The sequence below is a fragment of the Marmota monax genome, unplaced genomic scaffold (assembly GCF_021218885.2).
Source record: "Marmota monax isolate L192 unplaced genomic scaffold, Marmota_monax_Labrador192_F-V1.1 WCK01_AAM20220418_F8-fsc00018, whole genome shotgun sequence".
Lineage (NCBI taxonomy): Eukaryota > Metazoa > Chordata > Mammalia > Rodentia > Sciuridae > Marmota > Marmota monax.
In genome coordinates this window covers 3489587-3509844 of record NW_026692201.1, presented here as the reverse complement: position 1 = coordinate 3509844, position 20258 = coordinate 3489587, and the positions used below count along the sequence as shown (strand labels likewise).

At 44.9% G+C, this 20258-nt stretch overlaps 1 protein-coding gene across 4 annotated transcripts; it reads left to right on the top strand.

The window, feature by feature from the left end:
• Nucleotides 1-10340: 10340 nt before the first annotated feature.
• On the top strand, nt 10341-20022 carry Tmem171 (transmembrane protein 171). 4 transcript variants are annotated; one of them, XM_046427220.1, is made up of 4 exons: nt 10341-10459; nt 13385-14092; nt 17286-17427; nt 19743-20022. In XM_046427220.1, the coding sequence occupies exons 2-4, from the start codon at nt 13453-13455 to the stop codon at nt 19939-19941; spliced, it is 981 nt and encodes a 326-aa protein (XP_046283176.1). In that variant the 5' UTR covers nt 10341-10459; nt 13385-13452; the 3' UTR covers nt 19942-20022. The 4 variants fall into 4 exon arrangements, with proteins under 4 accessions (XP_046283176.1, XP_046283194.1, XP_046283172.1 ...); XM_046427238.2 differs by having other exon boundaries at nt 10358-11317; nt 19746-20022; XM_046427216.2 differs by having other exon boundaries at nt 10358-11317.
• The last annotated feature ends 236 nt before the right edge of the window (nt 20023-20258 follow it).

The window sequence follows — 20258 nt, the reverse complement described above, 5'->3', positions numbered from 1 at the left end:
CATTTTCTTTTTTTCTTGCATAATTACTCTGACTAGAACTTCAAGTGCTAGATAAAGTGAAAATGGAAAAATCACACATTCTTACCTATTCCTGATCTTAGAGGAAAACTTTTAGTTTTCCACCATTGAGTATGGTGTCTGCAGTGTCTGTTGAGGTAACATCCTTCTACTCCTCATCTATTGAATGTTTTTAACATGAAAGACTGCTGAATTTTGTCCAATCTTTTTTTGCATCAGTTGAGATGATCATGTGGTTTTATCCTTGGTTCAATTAATGTGGTACATTGCAGTGTATTGAATTTAAAAGTTCAACATTCTTGCATTACAGAAATAAATCTCATTTGGTTGTGGTGTATCATCTTTTTAGTAGGCTAATTAATTTTGTTGGCTAGTATTTTGTTGACGATTTTTGCATAGATGTTCATAAGGTGTATTGGTCAATAGTTCCCTGTAGCATCTGGGGCTTTGATATCAGGGTCATGTTGCCCTCCCAGAATGAGTTAAGAAGGGTTTCCCTCCTCTTTCATTCTTGTAAATGTTTGAGAAAAAAATTGGTATTGCTTCCTTTAAATGTTTGGTATAATTCACCAGTGAAGCTAAAACATTTAGGGGTTTTTCTTTGTCAGGAGACATTTATTAATGACTCAATTTCCTTACTGGTTTTAGTTCTATTCAAATTTTCTATTTCTCTGTGATTTAGTCTTGGTAGGTTTTGTAGAAACTTCTTGGTAGGTTTCCAGGAACTTGTCCATTTGGAGAGATACAATTGTTCAAAATACTCTTCTATAATCCCATTGTATGACTGTAGAATCACTTTCTCTGCTGATTTTTTTTAATATTTATTTTTTAGGTTTAAATGGACACAACACAATGCCATTATTATTGTTATTTTTTTTAATGTGGTGCTGAGGATCGAACCCGGGACCCTTCCATGCTAGGCAAGCACTCTACCGCTGAGCCACAATCCCAGCCCTCTGTTGATTTTTTGTAATTTCAGTGTTCTCTTTTTCTTTGTTCATCAAGCTAAAGGTTTGCCAATTTTGTTGACTTTTTAAAATAGCCCAACTTAAGTTTTCATTAATTTCCTAATATTTATCTCTGACTAGAACTTCAAGTGCTAGATTGAAGTGCTAGATATCTAATATTTGTTTTTCTCTGCTCTAATCTTAGTTATTTTCTTCCATCTTTTAGCTTTAGTCTACCTTGTTCTTCTTTTTCGAATTCCTTAGGTTGTTGACTTGAAATCTTTTGTGTTTGAAAATGTAAATGTTTGTACCTATAAATTTCACCCCAAGCATTGCTTTTGTTACAGAAGTTTTGCTATGCTGGACTTTTGTTTTCATTCATCTCTAAGTATTTTCCAGTTTCCTTTGTAATATCTTCTTTGGTGCATTGATTGGTCAAGAGTGTGTGGTTTAATTTTTACAATTTTTGTGTTTCCTAGTTTTACTTGTGTTTCTGATTTCTAACTTTATCCGAAAGTGGTTGGAGAAGGTACTTCGACGTCTATCTTTTTAAATCTATTGAGACCTAATATGTGGCCTAACACATGTTCTGTCTTGGAACGTGTCTCATTGGTCTTGAGAAGGAATGTTCTGCTGTCACCAGGAGGGTTCTGTGTGTGACTGTTAGATTTAGTTGGTTTGTTATGTTGTTTAAGTGCTTCGTTTCTTACAACTTCACCTTACTGAGAGTGAGTTATCAAAGTTTCCAGCTACTACTGTAGAACTATTTCTCCCCTCAATCTGTCAGTTTTTGCTGCATATATTTTGATGGTCTGTAATAGGTAGAAAAATGTTTGTGATTGTTTTATCTCCTATCTACACAGAATTTTTACAAAACATCCTTCTTTGTCTCTTACAAACTTTTCTGATTTGAAGTATATTTAATCTAATATCCACATGGCTACCCCTGCTCTGTTTTGGTTACATTTTCATGGAATATCTTTTCTCCAGCCTTTCACTTCCAATCTAGCTATGTATTTGGATCTAGAAGGAGTCTCTTGAAAACAGAATGTAGTTGGATCATGTTTTTTTGTTTGTTTTTAATCTATTTTACTAACCTTTGTCATCTGAGGAGTTTAGTCTATCTATATTAAGTAATATAGATAATTACTGATAAAAGGGACTTACTTTTGAAATTCTGTTATTTGCTTCCTATATGCCTCATAGCTTTTTTTTATGGTCCTTGTGTCCTTGTTTTGTATTTAGTTGATTTTTTTTGTAGCAAAATGGAAATTTTATTCTCATTTCCTTTAGTGTATATTCTACAGCTATGATCTTTGTGGTTACCTTTGGGGTTAGGGTTTAAGTCTTAATTTGAATTCATACAAGTTTTTTTTTATTTTTTTTTTTAGTTGTAGATGAACACAATACCTTTATTTTATTTGTTTTGTTGTTGTTGTTGTTTTTGTTTTTTAATGTAGTGCCCAGGATCGAACCCAGTGCCTCAAGCATGCTAGGCAAGTGCTCTTCCACTGAACCACAACCTCCGCCCTGAATTCATACAAGTTTAACTTGAATAAAATACAAAAACTTTTCTTCTTTACAGCTTGTATTTTTTTTAATGGTACCAGGGATTGAACCCAGGGGCACTTTAACTATTGAACCACATCCCAGACCTTTTTATATTTATTTTTTAAATTTTGTGACAGGCTCTCACTAAGTTTTTGACGTTGGCTCTGAATGCATTTTCCTCCTTCTTCAGCCTCCAGAGCTCCCTGTACAGCTCTATCTCCAGTTGCTGAGTCACAAATTGCATATTTATGCATTGTGTGCCAAATCCACGAGCTATTAATTCTTTTAAATATCATTTAAATTGTATAGAAAACAAAATGTGGATTTACAAACCAACGTCACAATACTAGATTTTAAATTAGTAATTGTTTTTTAAAAATATACTAGTCTCTCAATGTAGAGTACAAAAAGTACAAATTATTATTACAATAGTAACAACAGTTTTGTACTAGCTTTTATAATTACCCATGACTTTGCCTTTATTGAGGTCTCTGTTTATTCACACCACTTTGGTTACTGTCTATCATCCTTTTATTTTACTTTGCAGAGCTTCTTCAAGCCTCTCCTGAATAGCAAGACAAGAGGTAACAAAATCCTTCAGCTGGAAATGTCTTAATTTATCCCTCATTCTGAAGGACAGTTTTGCTGGGTATAGGATTCTTGATTTTTTGCTTTATAAGGTAGTTCTCTCTCTCTCTCTCTCTCTCTCTCTCTCTCTCTCTCTCTCTCTCTCAATACTTGGGATATATTGGTCTATTGCCTTCTGACCTCCAGTTTCTGATGAGAAATCTACTGATATTCTTCTTAGGGATCTCTCTGTGTGATAAGGCACATCTCCTGTTGCTCTCAAGATTCTTTGTCGTTCAAAACTTTGATTATAATATGTCTCAATGTGGATCTCTTTGAATTCATCTGACTTGGGGTTTGCTGAATTTCTAGGATGTTTTGCTTTTATTCATATCTTCCATCAAATTTGGGAAGTTTCCAGCCATTATTTCTTGCTCCTTTCTTTTCCTTCTCTCTCCATAATGTGTATGTTGGTCTGCTTGCTGTTGTCCTACAAGTCTCTTAGGCTATATTCATTTTTCTTCAGTCTTTTTTCTTTTCATTACTTGGGGTAATGATCACTGGCCAAGAATCATGGATTAAAACCTCTGAAACTATGAGCCAGAATCAATCTTTCCTCCTTTAAGTTGTTTATCTCAGCTGTTTTGTTCCAGCATTGGAAAGGTGGCCAAGAGTGGGTTATGGCGGCATTGCCAGGTAGGTTGGAGAAGAAAATAGGCTCTATAATTCAGGGTATTCAAGTTACTACTAAACAGGTAGGCCATAGAATCCAAAGAACACACGAAAGAAGTGGAGAAAGGAAAAGAGAGCCAATTTGAACAAGGGAAGGCCTGGTTGGGAGTAGGAGTCGGAGGTGCTTGAGTTCCTGTTTTTGCAGGTGAAAATGTTTTAGCCATCATTGGTCCAGGCCAACTGTGGTGGATGGAAGAGGAAGGACCTGGAGGTGAGATGGCTTGGGAGCCAGATGGGTCATCCATGCAGGATTAAAGTAGGATGTGAATGGGGTAGAGACCAGGTGCCAAACCTGAACTGAATGATAGGTGCTTTGGAATGCCTCTGTACTCTTTCAACAACCTTTGAGGTAGATTAAAAAAAAAATCTCTAAAGAACAGTTTTCTTTCTTCTTCTTTCTGAATCAACACAGCCTCCAGCCCTGGCCCTCCCTGCACTCCATGGCTTCCACAAAGAGCCTTTTGTTAAAACGTGAAGCTGGCTTCTTGCCAAAATGCCTTTTAATTTATCAAAGCCTCTCTGCTCTCAGGTATTCAGATTCTTATTGCTTACGTTTTTAGGTCAGAAGTTGCTGTGGAAGAAGTCAAGGGTTCAAGTGTGTGACTGTGACATGACCAACCAGACTTGGAGACACAAGTCACTGGACCCCCAGCCAGGTGTCATGTTCCCTGCATTCAGTGCCTCAGGACAGTCAGATGGCAGGTGTCTGGGTCAGGTCCATGCCTCAGACGAAGTTTCCACAGGTGATCCTACAATCACAGGTGATCCTTCCTATGTGGATAACACCAGAAGGATTCCACCCTGCCCAGCATGTGACCAATCAGCTGTCTGAAGGAGGCAAGAAATACAATAAAACTTTCTTTTTATCATTTATTTTCATATTTACTTCAACATGCTCTGTTCTTGGAGCAGAGTAAGCTGGTTTGAGTCCCTCTTGGAATCATTGGTGGCAATCAGGAAGTGGAGGGGCCAGGGCAAAGGGCATAGCAATGAGGCTGAGACGCTGCAGACGGATCCAGAAGATGAGAGGCAGGTAGAACCCTGAACCCTGCCACCCACTAGCTGGAAAATCACCACATGTCCCTTCAGGGACACCACCAGCAGCAAAGGATGTTCTAGAAGCTTTGGGGGCTGCAGGTGTTGGTGGAATGAAGGTAGAACAACAGGACATATGATCCAGGGTGACTATGTGGATGGGCTGGTTTTGAGATCATGTGGGACACACCTTTGGACTCCTCCTTGAGACTGGGAGGGGAACAGCAGACAGAGCACAGCCAAGCTGCCATTAGGAGCCTAACCACAGCAAACTGGGCTTTAGGAATCAACACGGCCTCATTTTGCTGTCATGAAGCCTCCCAACCTCCCTCTGCTCTCATTTCACTGTCTCCGTGGATTTGTCAGCTCAGCCTTCCAGAAGGTCATGGGGGAGAAGCCACAAGTGGAAGATGAGGTGATGAGTCAGGGAGGTTATAGAGCAATATGTTTATTGGCGGACCTCCATTGGCACATAATATTCTCTTCAAGGAAGACATCCTCTGGGGTAGATCTGCTTGTCCCAATTTTATAGATGTGAACACTGAAGCATAGAGAAATTGTTGACTTACCCATTGATGCTTACTGTTTGTAAGCATCAAAGCCAAGATCTAAATTCAGTTTGACTCAATCCCTTTTTGCATTCTGGGGGAAAATAATCTATTCTTTGGGACCCAGTAAGTGGTGGATATTTGATGGGGCAATATGAGATACCAGGAAACCATCACTTTTCCTTAAAATTCTTACTATTACCACACTGGTCTCTAACCTATTGGTCAGATGCTATGGCCACTGTAGAAGGGATTCCTCTCTTTCAGATGTGGAGAAGCCTCCCGCATAAGGTTGTGGGTGCTCCAGGCAAATTCTGTCTTCCTGAAACATCTGCTTGAATTCCACACTCCTGGCTCAGGTTAGAAGCACTCAGGCTGAGCCATTGTCAACCATGCAAAATCAATAACACTATCCCAGGCCATAAAATGACTCTGCACAGGTTTGTCTTTGCACTGAGGGGCTGTTGAGGGGTTCAGTCTACACCTTCAACTCTAGCTTGCCAAGCCAGTCAGTTTCCACCCCTATTCCAGATAAGTCTCTCAGACCCCTTTGGTTTAGGTCTGACATTAGGGTCACAGAGCAAGAAAATTATCCCAGGGACTCTGGTAGCAGCTAATGGGACCAATCAGCTGTCTGAAGGAGGCAAGAAATACAATAAAACTTTGGGACCCAATAAGTTCAGAGGAGTTGCTGAGATTCCTGGGAATATCTGTTGAAATATGGACTCAAACCTGAGCCCTAGAGAGCAAATTTCTATAAGCCAGATCCCAGCAGGATCTCAGGGGACATCAAGAATTGAAAAGAGGGAATGCCTGCTTCTTGGTGCTAAGGTGAATTGGGGCAGAGACTCAAAGAGAAAAGAGAACCAGAGCTTGGCAGCCTTGCTTTCTTGTCCGATTGTCTTTCTGCAATCTTGAGAACTCTGAAACAGTAACAGTGAACTCTGGAAACCCATCCACACCACCTGCCCTGAATGTCTTCCCAGTTTTGGCACAGCCTTGGGGAGAAATGTGGGCTGTCTTGGACTGAAGGACACACATTCCTTGGTGTTCCTGAAGGCCACTCTGACAACAGAGCCCCAGAAGCCCTTGCCCAGTACACACTCAGCACTGGCTGCCATCTGTCCCAGGGGACACATGGCAGCTGCACATGTGTGGGCATCAGTCTGCCCTTGCTTTCCATATGCAGGACTGACTGTTAGACCAAGTATACACAAGCAAACTGTGCCAGAGAAGGGGCTGACTTCCTGATTTTGTCATCAACATTGCTGACAGAACACAGGATTCCTTCCAGAATTCCCGAACTCCATGTTGTATATTCCACTTGCCTGCTCAGCTTCTCCACTCCAGTGTCAAAGGGACAAAGCTAGTGTTCTCCAGCAAACCCTGCAGCTTCCCCTCCACCTTGTTCTCCTCCCAGCCTTACCCATCCTGCTTAATGCCAGAACCATCCTTCCCAAACCTCAGAATCAAAACCACATCCAGTCCATGGAAAATCCTACTGAGTCCATCTTCAAGGTACATCCACAGTCTAATCACTTTAATTGTCTTCAAACACAAGCTGCAGGCTCCTGTCTCCTGGGGCATTAGAAAGCCTCCAAACCAGGCTCCTACTAACTTTTCCTCTTCCTTGGGCTATTCTCACCCGGCCAGTCATCAATTTCTTAAAAAAAATAAATTAGTAGTTCTGGCTACGGGGGAGGCTGAGGCAGGAGAATCACTTGAGCCCAGGAGTTTGAGATCAACCTGGGCAGCGCATTGAGACACTATCTTCAAAGTTGTCGTCATCATCGTCATCGTCATATCACAACATACTCAGCTGACAAACCACCCAAAGCCCCCGCCGTGTATTCACAATATATATAACAACCTCCAAGGCCCTGCACAATCTGGTGCATTTGGCATCATATACACCTTTCCTTTCCTACTTTTTACTCCTTTGCAAACCTATACCAACCACCTGGCCTCTTGTTTTTTTGTTCTTGTCCTTCTCCTTCTTCTTCTTTTTTTTTTTTTTTTGTACCAGGGATTGAACTCAGAGGCGCTTAACCACTGAGCCACATCCCCAGCCCCTTTCAATTTTTATCTTGAGACAGGGTCTCATAAATAGCTGAGGGCCTTACTAAGTTGCTGAGGCTGGCTTGGAACTGCAATCCTCCTGCTTCAGCCTTGAGAGTTCTTGGGATTATAGCCATGTGCCACCATGCCAGGCTGGCCTCTTGTTCTTGTTCTTTGTGTGTGTGAGTATGTGTGTGTGTGTGTGTGTGTGTGTGTGTGTGTGTGGTGTGAGTTACTGGTGATTGAACCCAGCAGCACTCTACCTAAGCTACATTCCCAGCCCTTTTTATTTTTTATTTTGAGATAGGATTTTGCTAAGCAGCCAAGTCTGGCCTTGAACTTTTGCTCCTCCTACCTCGACATTCCAAGTCACTGAAGCTACAGGTGTGCAACACTATGCCTGGCCTTCTTACTCTTCTTTGAATACGCGAATACACGTGCTCCTATTTCAGGGCCTTTGCACTTGCTGTTACCTCTGCCTCAAGTACTCTTTCCGTCCCTCAAATACCACGAAACACATTCACAAATTTTTGATACTCTTTCCTCTAAAAGTGGAGCCTAATCCTTCTCCCCCTGACTTAATGGCTTAGTCCTAAGGGCTAGACTAAAGCAGACTTGTTAGTGTGGGGTTTCAGAGGCCACATCATAAAAGGTGCAGGAGCCTTGGATGGCTCACACTAGAGAAAGCCACTTACCACCTCAGAAGGAACCTTCTGGTAACTCTGTGGAGAGGTGTGTGGTGAGAAAATGAGGCCTCCTAAATCAATAGCCACCTGGAAGCAGATCGTCCAGCCCCAGTCACACCTGCACACACCTGATAAGCCACTCCCACATTCCTGACCCTCAGAAACTGTGAGAGATAATAAGTCTTTGTTGTTCTAAGCTTCTAAGTTTGGGGGTAATTTGTTACGCAGTAATAGATAATACCTTGCTTCCTCATTCCCTTCAATCTTTTGCTGTAGTGTTGTGTCAGCTCTGCAGAGATGCCTTCTGTACCTACTCTGTTTCAGCTGGAATACCACAGCCCTCCCCAGCCCTCTTCTCTGATTTAGTGCTTCCTAAAGCCTTGGAACACTCTGTACCATTTACATATTTTATTGTCTTTTCCTCATTGAAATACTCTTAAGTTCCTAAGGGCAAAGAGTTTTGTCTGTCTTCCTTATTGGTACATGATAAGCATTCAATAAATATTTGCTGAATGAATAAATGAATGCAGGTATCCACTTCATCCCCTTGTTTTCGCTAATGGAATTTGAGGCTCATCCAATTTTTAAACCTTGACCTGATGCCATTTTTCAAAGGATGGTCTGGGCTTATCTTTTCTCACTGCCACACAGGCTAGGGAAGATCTCCTGTTTGGGGGGAGTGACAAAGTCTCCCAGATTCTTTCCTAAGACTATATCTACTATGAAGACAGGCACTTTGAAGCCTGGTGGGTGTGTCTTTCATTTTTGACTGATGATCAGTTTTCAAGGAGTTTAATTTAGCCAAAATGGGCTCCACAAGACACAAGCAATTCAAGTAGCAGATATCCCAACAGGAGGCTAATCTGATTGTCCTTGGTGCCAGGACGCTGAAGTTTGTCATGGGTGGCGAGCCCGCAGTCATGTGGCACCAGAGGGGCAGCTGTATCAACAGGCTTCTTACAGGTCTGCACAGGACTTGACCACAGATTGACTTTCAAATAAGGGAGAAGGGAAGAATGAGTAGGGAAAGGGAATGGAAGCCCTCTTGTGTGATGAAGAGTTGTGAGCCAGCCTGAGACAAATCTTATAATGTGGGCCTGAGTTCTTAGAAAGCCCAGTGCCTGCTGATATTGTGCAATTGCCATTGGGGCTCTCTGCTCATTAGCTGGGTAGATCTTGCTGATCTTCAGAAGGTGGTGTATCTTGATACTTTGACCAGGATATCTCCACCCAGATATGGATGACTGCAATGTCCTTGAGATACAGTGCTTTCATTGTTATAATGATCCATATGATCCCCCACCTGGCATCACCAAACAATGTAATAAAAAACTATTTTTTGAATTCACAACATTGTTTGTCCTCTGGATACCAGGTGAACCCAGGGCGGGACACTGAAGTCAGTGCATCTGGCTCAGGTCCTTGCTCCACATCTACCAGCTGTTCAGGGGCACTTTTTTTTTCCTCCTCCTTATTTGGGCCTCTTTCCCTCAACTGGAAAATGACTGGTTTTCTAGCTTTCCCTGTTCCCTTTCTGGCTCCAACTTTCTGAGTTACTGGAGACATAATAATGCACTCTGGGCTACAGACAAAGTGCAGAACCTGCTCAGAGTCAGGAGTGTTGAATGTCAGTATTATTCATTATGCTAATATCAGTGGTGGTTGTTATTTAGTTATGGCAGGGATTCACAGTGGTCAGGACTCCCTGACTGTGACAAAGTCCACATGTGGCCCTCTAGGCAAGTGTCCCACCACTTCTGTGGCTGGAACTTGTCCAGTATTGCCTCCCCAGTGAGCCTCCATCTCACTTATCTGACCCCTGGAACCCCAAAGCCCAGGTAACCACCTTTCCCTCTGTACCCACCTCTGACCTGTTCTTCACAAGTCTCTCCTTACTCCTGGTAATTAGCTAGATCGAATTCACACTTCACCCGCAGTAATAACTTGCTGTATCAGGTAGGCAATAAAAAGGTTAATCCAATGAGCCTCAGAGCTGCATGGGATCTCAAAAAGTGGACAGGAAGCTAGAGAGAAAAAGCAAGGGTGGGGAAGTCCCTGGGCTCAGGCGCCTCGGTGTTTGGGCCGAGAACATTTGACTCACCTTCCACAGCTCTTTGACCTCTGGTGTGGAAACTAGCACAGTTGGATCCGTGTCACATGTCACTGGACAGGTTACAAATAGCACAGGGATTAGCAAACCCATCCTGAAACTCCCGGTTCAAGGGCAGGGAAAGTTACCAGATTAATTCCGGCAGTTCATTAGAGGCAGAGGACCAGGAAGGGGGCTCTATGGCAAAGAAGGGCTGTGTGCATACATGTGAGTGCCCAAGGGACAGAGGTGACCCAGCAGAGGGCCTGCCGAGAGGCTACTTGACTCTCAGAGATAGGACTTCAGGCCTGAATGGCTAAGGTCTCATTAGAATGGGGCCCTAGTATCTCCATGTCCTATTCATAGGGTTCTTGCTGCGGTTACCCAGTCAAGGTCTCAGGAGCAGCAGGAGGTCCACACGGCTACTGGGTGTAATTGCCCTAGACCGTGCGGTGGCCTCGGCTGTGGCAGCGGGAACCCGGGGGACCCATTGTGCCACGGCCGCGACCACGCCCGAGAGGGGGCTGAGGCTTTCTCTTTCGCTCTGGGATCCGCTGCACTCAGCCCTCCCAGGGATTCAGCGCCTCAGGGCTTGAAAAGGACCGGCTCCCCTTCCAGTAGCCCGCTTTTCGTCCCACGCAGCGCAGCGTGAAGATCGGGCAGACTGGGGGAGACTCAGCTCGCGGGTGCTGCAGCCTGGCGTGCTGGCCACAGGTCGTTGAGCCTTCCCATTCCCCCCGCCCCGACTTCTCCGCGTACACTGTCACACGCGCGAAAGCGGCCAAGTCTGCCAGCCCAAGCGGCACCTGGCTCTCCGCTTCCTCGCGGGGTTCTCCTTAGCCCCCGAAGGGCAGCACCTGGTGGCGGCCAGCTCCTGCCGGCCTGTCCTGCTTTGCCTCGGCCGCTGCGTCCGCCCGGCACCGCCTCCTCTCTCCAAACGGTGGCGGCCCGCCCTCAGCGCCTGGACGCGCAACGGGGTGTGCGGGTGGCCGACGCCGCGGAGACCGCGTGGGGAGGCGGACGCCGCGCCCAGCCTGGTGCCCACAGCAGCGCGTCGCGGCCGAGCGCAGCAGCACACAGCCTCAGGTAAGCTGCCCGGGCCCGCGGCGCCTGCGCTTAGGAGGCAGCGGGATGGGCGCTGGGAGGGCGGCAGCGCGGAGACGCGCGGGACTGCACTAAACCTGCGCCCCTGGGATCCGTGCGACCAGCCACTCCGGTTGTTGGTTGCGCTCCAAGCTCCCCTAAAGCTCACAAAAGTGTTTCCCACAAAAGACAGTTGCTTCTCTTTAGCTCTCTTTACGCACCAGAACTTTGGACGTGGAGAGATGCTGCTGGTTTGGAAATGTCTTCTGGAAAACCTATAGGAGTGTTGTGGGGAGGCAGATTTGGTTTGTGGGATGGGAATTTGAAATCAGGTTGGTATTTGGAAAAGGTCTAATTTTTTTTTATTAGTATGGATGCCCCTGTGTGCCCGTTTGATCTGTAGGAAAAAGTGGAGGCACTGAGACTACCCCACACTTTTGGATCAGGGAGTAACATTTATGCCAGGTATTTATTCTTCTAGTCTGGGGTAGGGGGCGGGGAATCGGTTTTGAGTTTCTTCTATTTTTTATTTTGTTAGTGTTCGGGAATTTGCCTTAATACTGTTGAAACCTTATGACTCACTGCAAAGCCGAAGATACCAAGTAGACAAGGGGTTCCTGATAGGACTTTGTAGCTGATAATCACCCTTATCTCTGAAACCAGCAAGAGGTTGTTTATAAAATAGTGTAATGCTTTCTTTAGATCTTTCTCTTGGCTTGACAGCAACTTCATAAAATAATAGTATTTCCCAGTTTGAGGTGAAAGCTTATTTCTCTCCTATATTTCCTCTTGTCTTTGACTTCCTTCTGATTCTATCACATTTTTTCCTGGAAAAGTTCTTCCTGATATGTGATCACCTGTTAGCTTTCATTACCTGAACTATCCTTTGACACAATTTTGGTTGTCAAGACCGTCTTGGGTTTAGAGCCTCAGTCTTGAACTTCATGTGGCCATGGATATGAGTGACACAAAATTATTTTGCAGGTTTTTTTTTTTGGGCAAGTGACTTCATGACTTTGTATTGTCTTTGCCAGTGTCCCACATAGTGCCCTTACTCCCATTCATTGGAGCAAGACAAGATTACTAGATGATAGAGTCAGTTCTGCATAAACTAAACAACTCTTGAACAACTACTTGGTGAAGTGAATGCAGGACTTGGGTGATTCTGTGAAAGGTGCTTCTCACTTGGTTCCATAATAGTCTTTTAAAATCAAGTTCTGTTGGACTTTAGTGCTTTGTAATGTGATTTTATCAGCCACTTATTTTTTCAGAGTCCAAACCTCTGTGGAAGTGGGTGGCACTGGGGAGGAGGGTGAGAACACCTGCCTTAGGTTACCTTGGAGATGGGGCTGCACTTGACCTGCTGTGCCAGACTCTCTGGGCTCATCCAGGCCCTTTGCAACTGTGTGTGTGTGTGTGTGTGTGTGTGTGTGTAGGGACAGTGCAGTCCTAGTAGGTGTCTCTTGAGAGCCCAAGAATCACATTTTGACAGAATTAACTTCAAAGTTCTCAACCCCAGTGTATTCCTGAGCAGTCGTTCCATTCTCTTAAAACTGCTGGACTTGGGTCTTCTGTAGATACAGTCTTAGAATAAAGCATGAAATGGAAAGCTGCCCAAGCTCGAAACAGGAAATGGAAAGTTAGTTACCAAACAAAAACTTACTGACTTGGAAATTCTCAGAGCAGCTATGATGAAATATGGGGCCTCTGTAAATCAGAAATAATCCCAGTGGTTCTTCCCTCGCTCCCCATTGTTTTTTGCTTTGAGGGAAGTGAATTTGTAAGACTCAGAACAGGAAAAGCCACACCCACTTATTTTATTTTTTTAAAAAAACATACTCTTATCTCAGATGCATGGTAATTGGATTTCCTTTTTTTGACCACCTTCATAAAATCACACATTCATGAGTTTCTGAATGCCATTCTGATTCATCAACCAACTCGATGTGGCACTGTGTAACAGTTGAATGAAGTTCTACCTCCTGTGATTTCTGGGATGGCCAGCGAAGAGCAGGGTTGGTTAGTAACACCTGGACCTACTTTAATTAAGCATTTTTTTAATGTTTGCAGAGCTCTGAAGGCACCGACGGGAAGGAAACACATCCCACGTCACCTCAGGGAAGGGGCCTTTCCTGGCCATGTCTTCAACAGCAACTGCTGAGCCAGAAGGGGACCAGCAGGACAGGCATGTCAGCAAGCTCATTTTCTTCCTCTTTGTCTTGGGCGCTGTCCTGCTATGTGTGGGAGTCTTGCTTTCCATCTTTGGGTACCAGGCCTGCCAAAATGAATCCCTCCCAGACTGCAGCATGGTACTGAAGATCGCCGGGCCTTCATGTGCTGTGATTGGGCTTGGGGCTGTGATCCTGGCCCGCTCCAGGGCACGACTTCAGTTCCTGCAAGGGCGGAGACGAGGCGACCAGGCAGACCCAAACCAAGCCTTCATCTGTGGAGAGAGCCGCCAGTTTGCCCAGTGCCTTATCTTTGGGTTTCTGTTCTTGACAAGTGGCATGCTCATCAGCATACTGGGCATTTGGGTCCCTGGATGTAGCTCAGACTGGGTGTCGGAATCACTGAACCACACAGAAACTGCCAGCATGGAGCCTCCAATCTGTGGGTTCCTTTCTCTGCAGATCATGGGGCCTTTGATTGTGCTTGTGGGATTGTGTTTTTTTGTGGTTGCCCACATCAAGAAGAGAAACAACTTGAGTGTGAGCCAGGATGCCTCTGAAAGCGAAGAGGGACACTCCCACAATATGGAGTCTGTCCAGGTCACTGTAGGTGAGTGGCTGTCATTTGGGCACTTGCTCATGCTAGAGTGGCTGTTGATTTAAGGCTTCACGGGGCTACCCTGAAGTCTGGTCTACATATTTTCTTCTTCTTTCTCACACGTTGTGTACATACATGCGTGCACACACACACACACACAAAAAAAAAAAACCCATGCAAACATACACAATGTCACTGCTGTGGTGAGCCCTGTAGGAATCCTTGTTAACATCATTTCTCCCCAATGACTGTTATTTAGCAAAAGCATTGGGAGACTAAGTAATGAACTTGACTGAGGGCACAGAGAAGATTAAGAGGAAGGTAAGAAAAACCTCTGTCTACCTTAGGGACCCACCAAGTTACCCCCATTTCCCCTGTTATTCTCCTGCTGAGACCATATAGTACTATCAACTGTGAACCGATCCTTGGGTTCTCCTCCCTGGCTGTGGCTGGCTGACTGTCCTTGGTAGGTCCTATAACCTCTCCTGCCTTAATTTGTATATCTATAAAATTAGCACCACATTTCTAAGACTCCTTCCAGCACTAACATTCTAGGAGTCCAGTTCTGTCCCAAGTATGTTAGGATGTTTTAAGGGGACTCTCTGTACTGGTTTCCATATTGTTATTTACTTTCTGTAACATCATCCTTGACTGTGAGCTTGGGGCAAGGTTTACTCATATCAGAGTGGCTGTTGATTCAAGGCTGTCAACGACAGACTGAGATGAAATATGACGGTACTTCTTTCTCCCACAATGCCTAAAAGTTCCTTTTGGGTGTCCTGGGTTTTGAAGAAGAGATGGATTACTATTTTCAGTGTCACCCCCCCCCCCGAGCAAATATCAGTACTTTTGAGCTCAGTTTCATACAACTGAGGAAAACCACATGGTTGCTCATGTGCAAATTTTTATTATTTTTGATAATCTCTTGCTTTTAAAAGGTTAAACTCTGAAGCTACAGCTTTGGCACTAGAGTTATTATATGAGAAAAGGGGTCCCCTGGTGTTATAGATGTTCTCAGCTTTTTTGAGGAACCCACTGGGGTACAAGTAAATTCATTCATTGGATGCTATAATTCCCTACTTGGGAGATTTTGAGGGGTGATCTTTGGGTTTGCAAGCAGGGGAGTTTCTAGGTCCAGGCTCCCACCTGGTGGCTAGAATTGGGTCTGTGCAAGGAACAGAGAAGTAGGTGATGCTCTCGAGTATGTGTCCTTGTCCTGAAGTCACTGCATCGATCAAGATCTTTTCTACTTAACTCTGTATGCCCCATTAAGCCTGTGAAACTGGCATCTCCACTCTGGTTTTTCTCCTTGGAGGCTAGGGAGAGAGTTTATATCTTAGCTGCTATGTCTACCATGGACACTCTCAGTGCTAGATCCTAAACTCAGGAGCGGGTTAAGAAATGGCCCTGCTTCCCTCCAGAGGTGTTTGCTGTGACCTCACAGAGGACATCAAGTTCTGAGAGCCTAGAGGAAGGCGAACCCCAAGGGCGAGGCCTCTTTCCAAGGAGCACAGGTTGCAAGGTGTGCGTGGCAGCGCTGACACTGGGATGGACGTCCTTGGAGATAATAGGCTACTCTGAGCATTTCCTTGTTTGTTTTTGACAGGTGATGGCCTGCCCCGAGGCTTGCTTCACAGGTCTTTTTTTTATTATTAGTTGTTCAAAACATTACATAGCTTCACAGGTCTTTTATTCTGCTTTGTGTAATTAAAGTGAGCCCTGAATCCCAATCCCAGTGACCCATCAAGACCTTGTAAAAAATTAAATGAGAATCCCAAGAGAACCCTGACACTTTATCAAGTTGAGATTAGCAGTATATATTTCAATTCCAATTACCATCTCCTTGCAGAAATAGAGATAGAGTTAATGCATTTTTGAAAGGGTAAATCACCTCTGGGGAAGAGATCTAGGCATCAGGGTACAGCTTGCCAGTTGGGTGTGTTTCTTCATCAGGCAAATAAGTGCCCTTGGCCTGCGAGAGGGAAGGAAGCCCTTTGCTGGGTGTCAGACCTGAGTTTGCTCTCTGCCTGGCCCTGCTGTAACCACTGGACACACATGGTCTCCTCCAGTTCTCCTTCCTGTTTTCTCAGCAGGAGGAGAGCTTGTTTAGGGCCATGTTGGGCTGGTCATTGGCAAATGGGACCCACATAGCTTTTAAAGAATCCTGTATCAATACCAGTACACACTGATTTCCTACCGGTGCAAACAAGTCTCCATCCTACAAGGAAATAAAGTTCTCCCCTTTATTTTGCTTTGGTTATGCCAGTTGACTAGAGGTCTTCATCTGACCTCTCATGGTGGTATTGCCACACATCTAGAAGGTTCTGGGTAATTCCTGTGGTGATGTGCATTGAAATTTGAAGGCATTGGAATTCAAATGCAAATTGGCACTTTCTTGGTCCCTAGTTTCTCTTTCCCAAAACATGGGATGTATGTATTCTAGAGTGAACAGTAGCCATAGGAATACAAAATACAAACTTTTCTTTGCGTTTGACCTTTATCCATACCGCTTAGATGAAATTTTGATGGATTCAGTAATGGGCAGAAAATAGCTTATTGTCATTTGTTCAAAGGCTGAAACTAAGTTTGATTTGAGGAACTTGGTCCTTTACCCAACTTTTGATTAATTAAAACGATCCATTGAAAATGAGAAAGGTTTTACCAGCAGTAGACACCCCCAGGGAGGGGAGGGAGCTTGTTAACAAATGCCTCACACAAATCTTTTAGCTCAAGTTTGCTGTGAAACAGACGCCATGTCCAACCTGCAGTGGTGAGCACTCTGGGCTCTGAAATACTGGCCCACTTTGAAAATAAAGACAAAGAAACAAAGTGTGGTAAAATGTAAAAATATTTACTCTTTTAACAGTTTTTAAATACACAATTCATTGATGTTAAGTCATTCACAGTATTGTACAACCATCATCACCGTCAATTTCCAGAACTTTGAACTTTGCCATTATCTCAAACAGAAACTCTGTACCCACTAAACAGTAACTCCAGTCCCTTTCCCTACCCAGCCCCACCCTGGCCCTGCTAACCTGTTTCACTTTATATATGGATCCCACAGGCCTACATTTTAGTTTTGGAGTAACCAGCAGGTGTTTTGATCTTTTGCTGTATATAAATGGACCAAGTATAGAATTAATTGATTTTGCTCTTGCTAACTTGTTTTCTCTGTCTTCAAACAAATATTGTGTTTCCTCAGGTGACTCTGTGATAATATTCCCACCCCCTCCGCCACCTTACTTTCCTGAGTCTTCAGCTTCTGCAGGAACTCGAAGTCCTGGGGCAAACAGCTTGCTTCCAACCGAAAGCCCGCCTTCTTATTACAGCCTTTTTAATGATGGGTAAGACTTGCCATTTGATCTTGGCGTATAACCTCACAGGCCTAGACCTGAATGGCCTAGCTTTAAGGTTTTGGCAGGAGAGTGAATAGTGTGTTGAGTATCTTTTTACTGATGGCATGTCAGTATTGTTGCCTTGGCATGAATACTGCCTTTCAGGAAATTTTGGGCAGCACCTAAGTTAAATATGTTAAAAGAGGTTAATATGACACCATCTTAGGGCATCTTCCTGTGCTCCTAGCAGGGGCTGTCCTCAAAGTGTCTAATAACTCTCCCATCCTGAGGAGAAATGAATACCAGGGACTGGGAGGGCCCTGCCCTTTTTAGTCTCCATGGTTTTAGATTGTGGGGAGGCTCAGAGGCCCTGGATTATAGGGAGGCTCAGGGGCCCTAGTGATCCCCAACAGGTACACAGTTTTAATATTCTAATGCAGGTGCTTGGGTAACTGGTTAAATCAGCCTGCACCCTGACCTGACCCAATGGTGCCCCTCCTGCTGGGTGCAGTCCTTCCCTGAGCCTCAGAGCCTTATGACTGATGGAGAGAAATGTCAGATCCACACCCTACCTCACACAGGACGGGGGAGTCCCACTCAAATAGGATGGACCTGAGGCAGCATGAGTCTGGAACAGTGTGAGAGGGATGGAAACAGGCTGACATTGAGGAGGGGGAGATAATGATCTCCAGTGTAAGACAGATCCCTGAGGGTGAAGGATATGGAGACAGGCTTCTGGATAGCCAGAGGTGGGCTGGTTGGTGGTGGGGGGATAGTGAGGAAGAGTAGACAGGGCCACGTCCCTGTAGAAAAAGGAGGTGCTAGAGAAGGAACTGCAAAGAGGTTGCTGAAACGAGGAGGCAAGGAGTCAAAGGCTAGCGGACACTGGGTGGGAGGGGAACGTGTGCCAGGAAGGGGTTCTGGGAATTCCCAGGCAGAGGAGGGCTTGTGCAGACCCCGGCTGTGCAGCATTCAGGGAGCAGGGCTGGAGAAAGCACTGGTGCTACTGTCCAAAGGGGAGGTCAGGGAGCAGGAAAGGAGGAAGGGTTGCTGGAAATGTCCAAGCCAAGTGAAAGGCTGGGGCAGGACTCAGAGATCTGTGGTCAGGAGAATGAGATGATGTACATTTTTGAGCGGGTGGAGGAGCAAGAGTCAAAGGACCTGGTGACCACGGCTGGGGACAGGTGCTGCCCTGCCTTCTCATTATGTTTAAGGCAGTGTTCTACCTCCTTGCCTTGACGGTGCATCCTGGGAAGTGAACAGCTCCCAGACCCCACCACCCAGATAGAGCAGACCCAGGTGTGTGGCCCTGGAGAGGACAGCCAGTGGACATCCGCCTTGCCTCCAGGTCCTGGAGAGAGCTAGGTTTTGTGGAGATCCTTTGTTTCACAAAAGAAGGGGGCAGGCTATCTGATGAGAAAGGGAATGAGGTGACTGGTCAGGATCTGGGAGGAAGCCTTGGAGCTTCACAGGTGGTGAGCCGGGACTGGGAGGTGAATGCAGGAGTTGCCCTGCATGGAGAAAGGCAGGTTAGGACTGGCCAGTTAGACAGTACTAATAATGAAATTTGCATTTTTTTTTCCTTCAGTGACAAACTTTCCAAAACCATAAAATCAGTATTTAGAGACTTAAAGGAAACCACTACTGGGCTGGGGATATGGCTCAGTGATAGAGTGCTTGCCTAGCAGGCACTAGGTCCTGGGCTCCATCCCCAGCACTGGCAGAAAAAAAAAAAGATAAATAAAATATTAATACTAAGCCACTGCCGCTGCTGTAATGTCTTGAGTCCCAGGGTCTGGATTTTCTTGCATTACTTCATGTGATTCTCACAACCACCCTGGGAAGAAGGCACCAATATCAACCCCAATTTACAGATAGGGTTAAATAACCAGAACATATCGGAGTGGGATTCCAGCCCAGGTCCATTAACCAGTATGCCTCTCTGATTCCCTTCAAGTCTATGGCTTCATTTATAATTTTCTATGTGCATAAGTTTGACTACTGGCTCCCACGACAAAATACCAAAGGACAGTGACTCAGAGGATCCATACCCCCAACCCTGCAGATGGTACCTCTGCCTTTCTCTTCAGGGCCTCTTCTGTGACAAGGAGGATGGCAGGAGGAAGGGGGCTGTCTGAATGTTATAGACAGTTCTAAGAAAAGTGAGGGGTTGAGGAATCCAAACAGATCTATAAAAAGTAGATGTGGGAGAAATGACTCCTTAGACCCCTGTCGCTACTGCCAAATGCATGTCATGAAACATCGACAGGAACCTAGTACTTAAGGGTGTTGCTGTTTTAGCAACATGGTCTCTTTCTTCTCAGCAGAACCCCAGCTCCTGAGAGCCAGGGCCCGGCCCCCGAGAGACCACGAGAGTTCGTGTACACCATCTCTGGGCCGCCTGCCCGCTCCGACTTCTCCCACACTCCTCATCCTTCATCGGAACCGCCTCCTAGATATGAAGAAAAAGAACACGCCCCAAACGCATCCTTGTCTCCATCTTCAGAGTCTTCCCCACCGTGAACTCAGTGCGGTTTTATATATAATGAATCATTATTTTATTTAATTTGTTTTTTTTAAATAAAAAAACAAAAAAAGACAATAGCATTGACTGTGTCCTCATTTTCCTGATATAACATCAACAGGAGTAATCAGCTTCCAGGTTAAATTCTAATTGTTGGTGCTTCAGGCAGCAGAAGAGGTGTAGTGCCCTCCCGCCAGGCACTTGAGACGGTTTTCTCATTTAGATGGACAACTCTGGGAGACAGGTGCGATTATTTTTATTGGTGGATAAAGAAGGGCTTAGAGAGGGTAACGAATTTCTTCAGGATCACACAGCT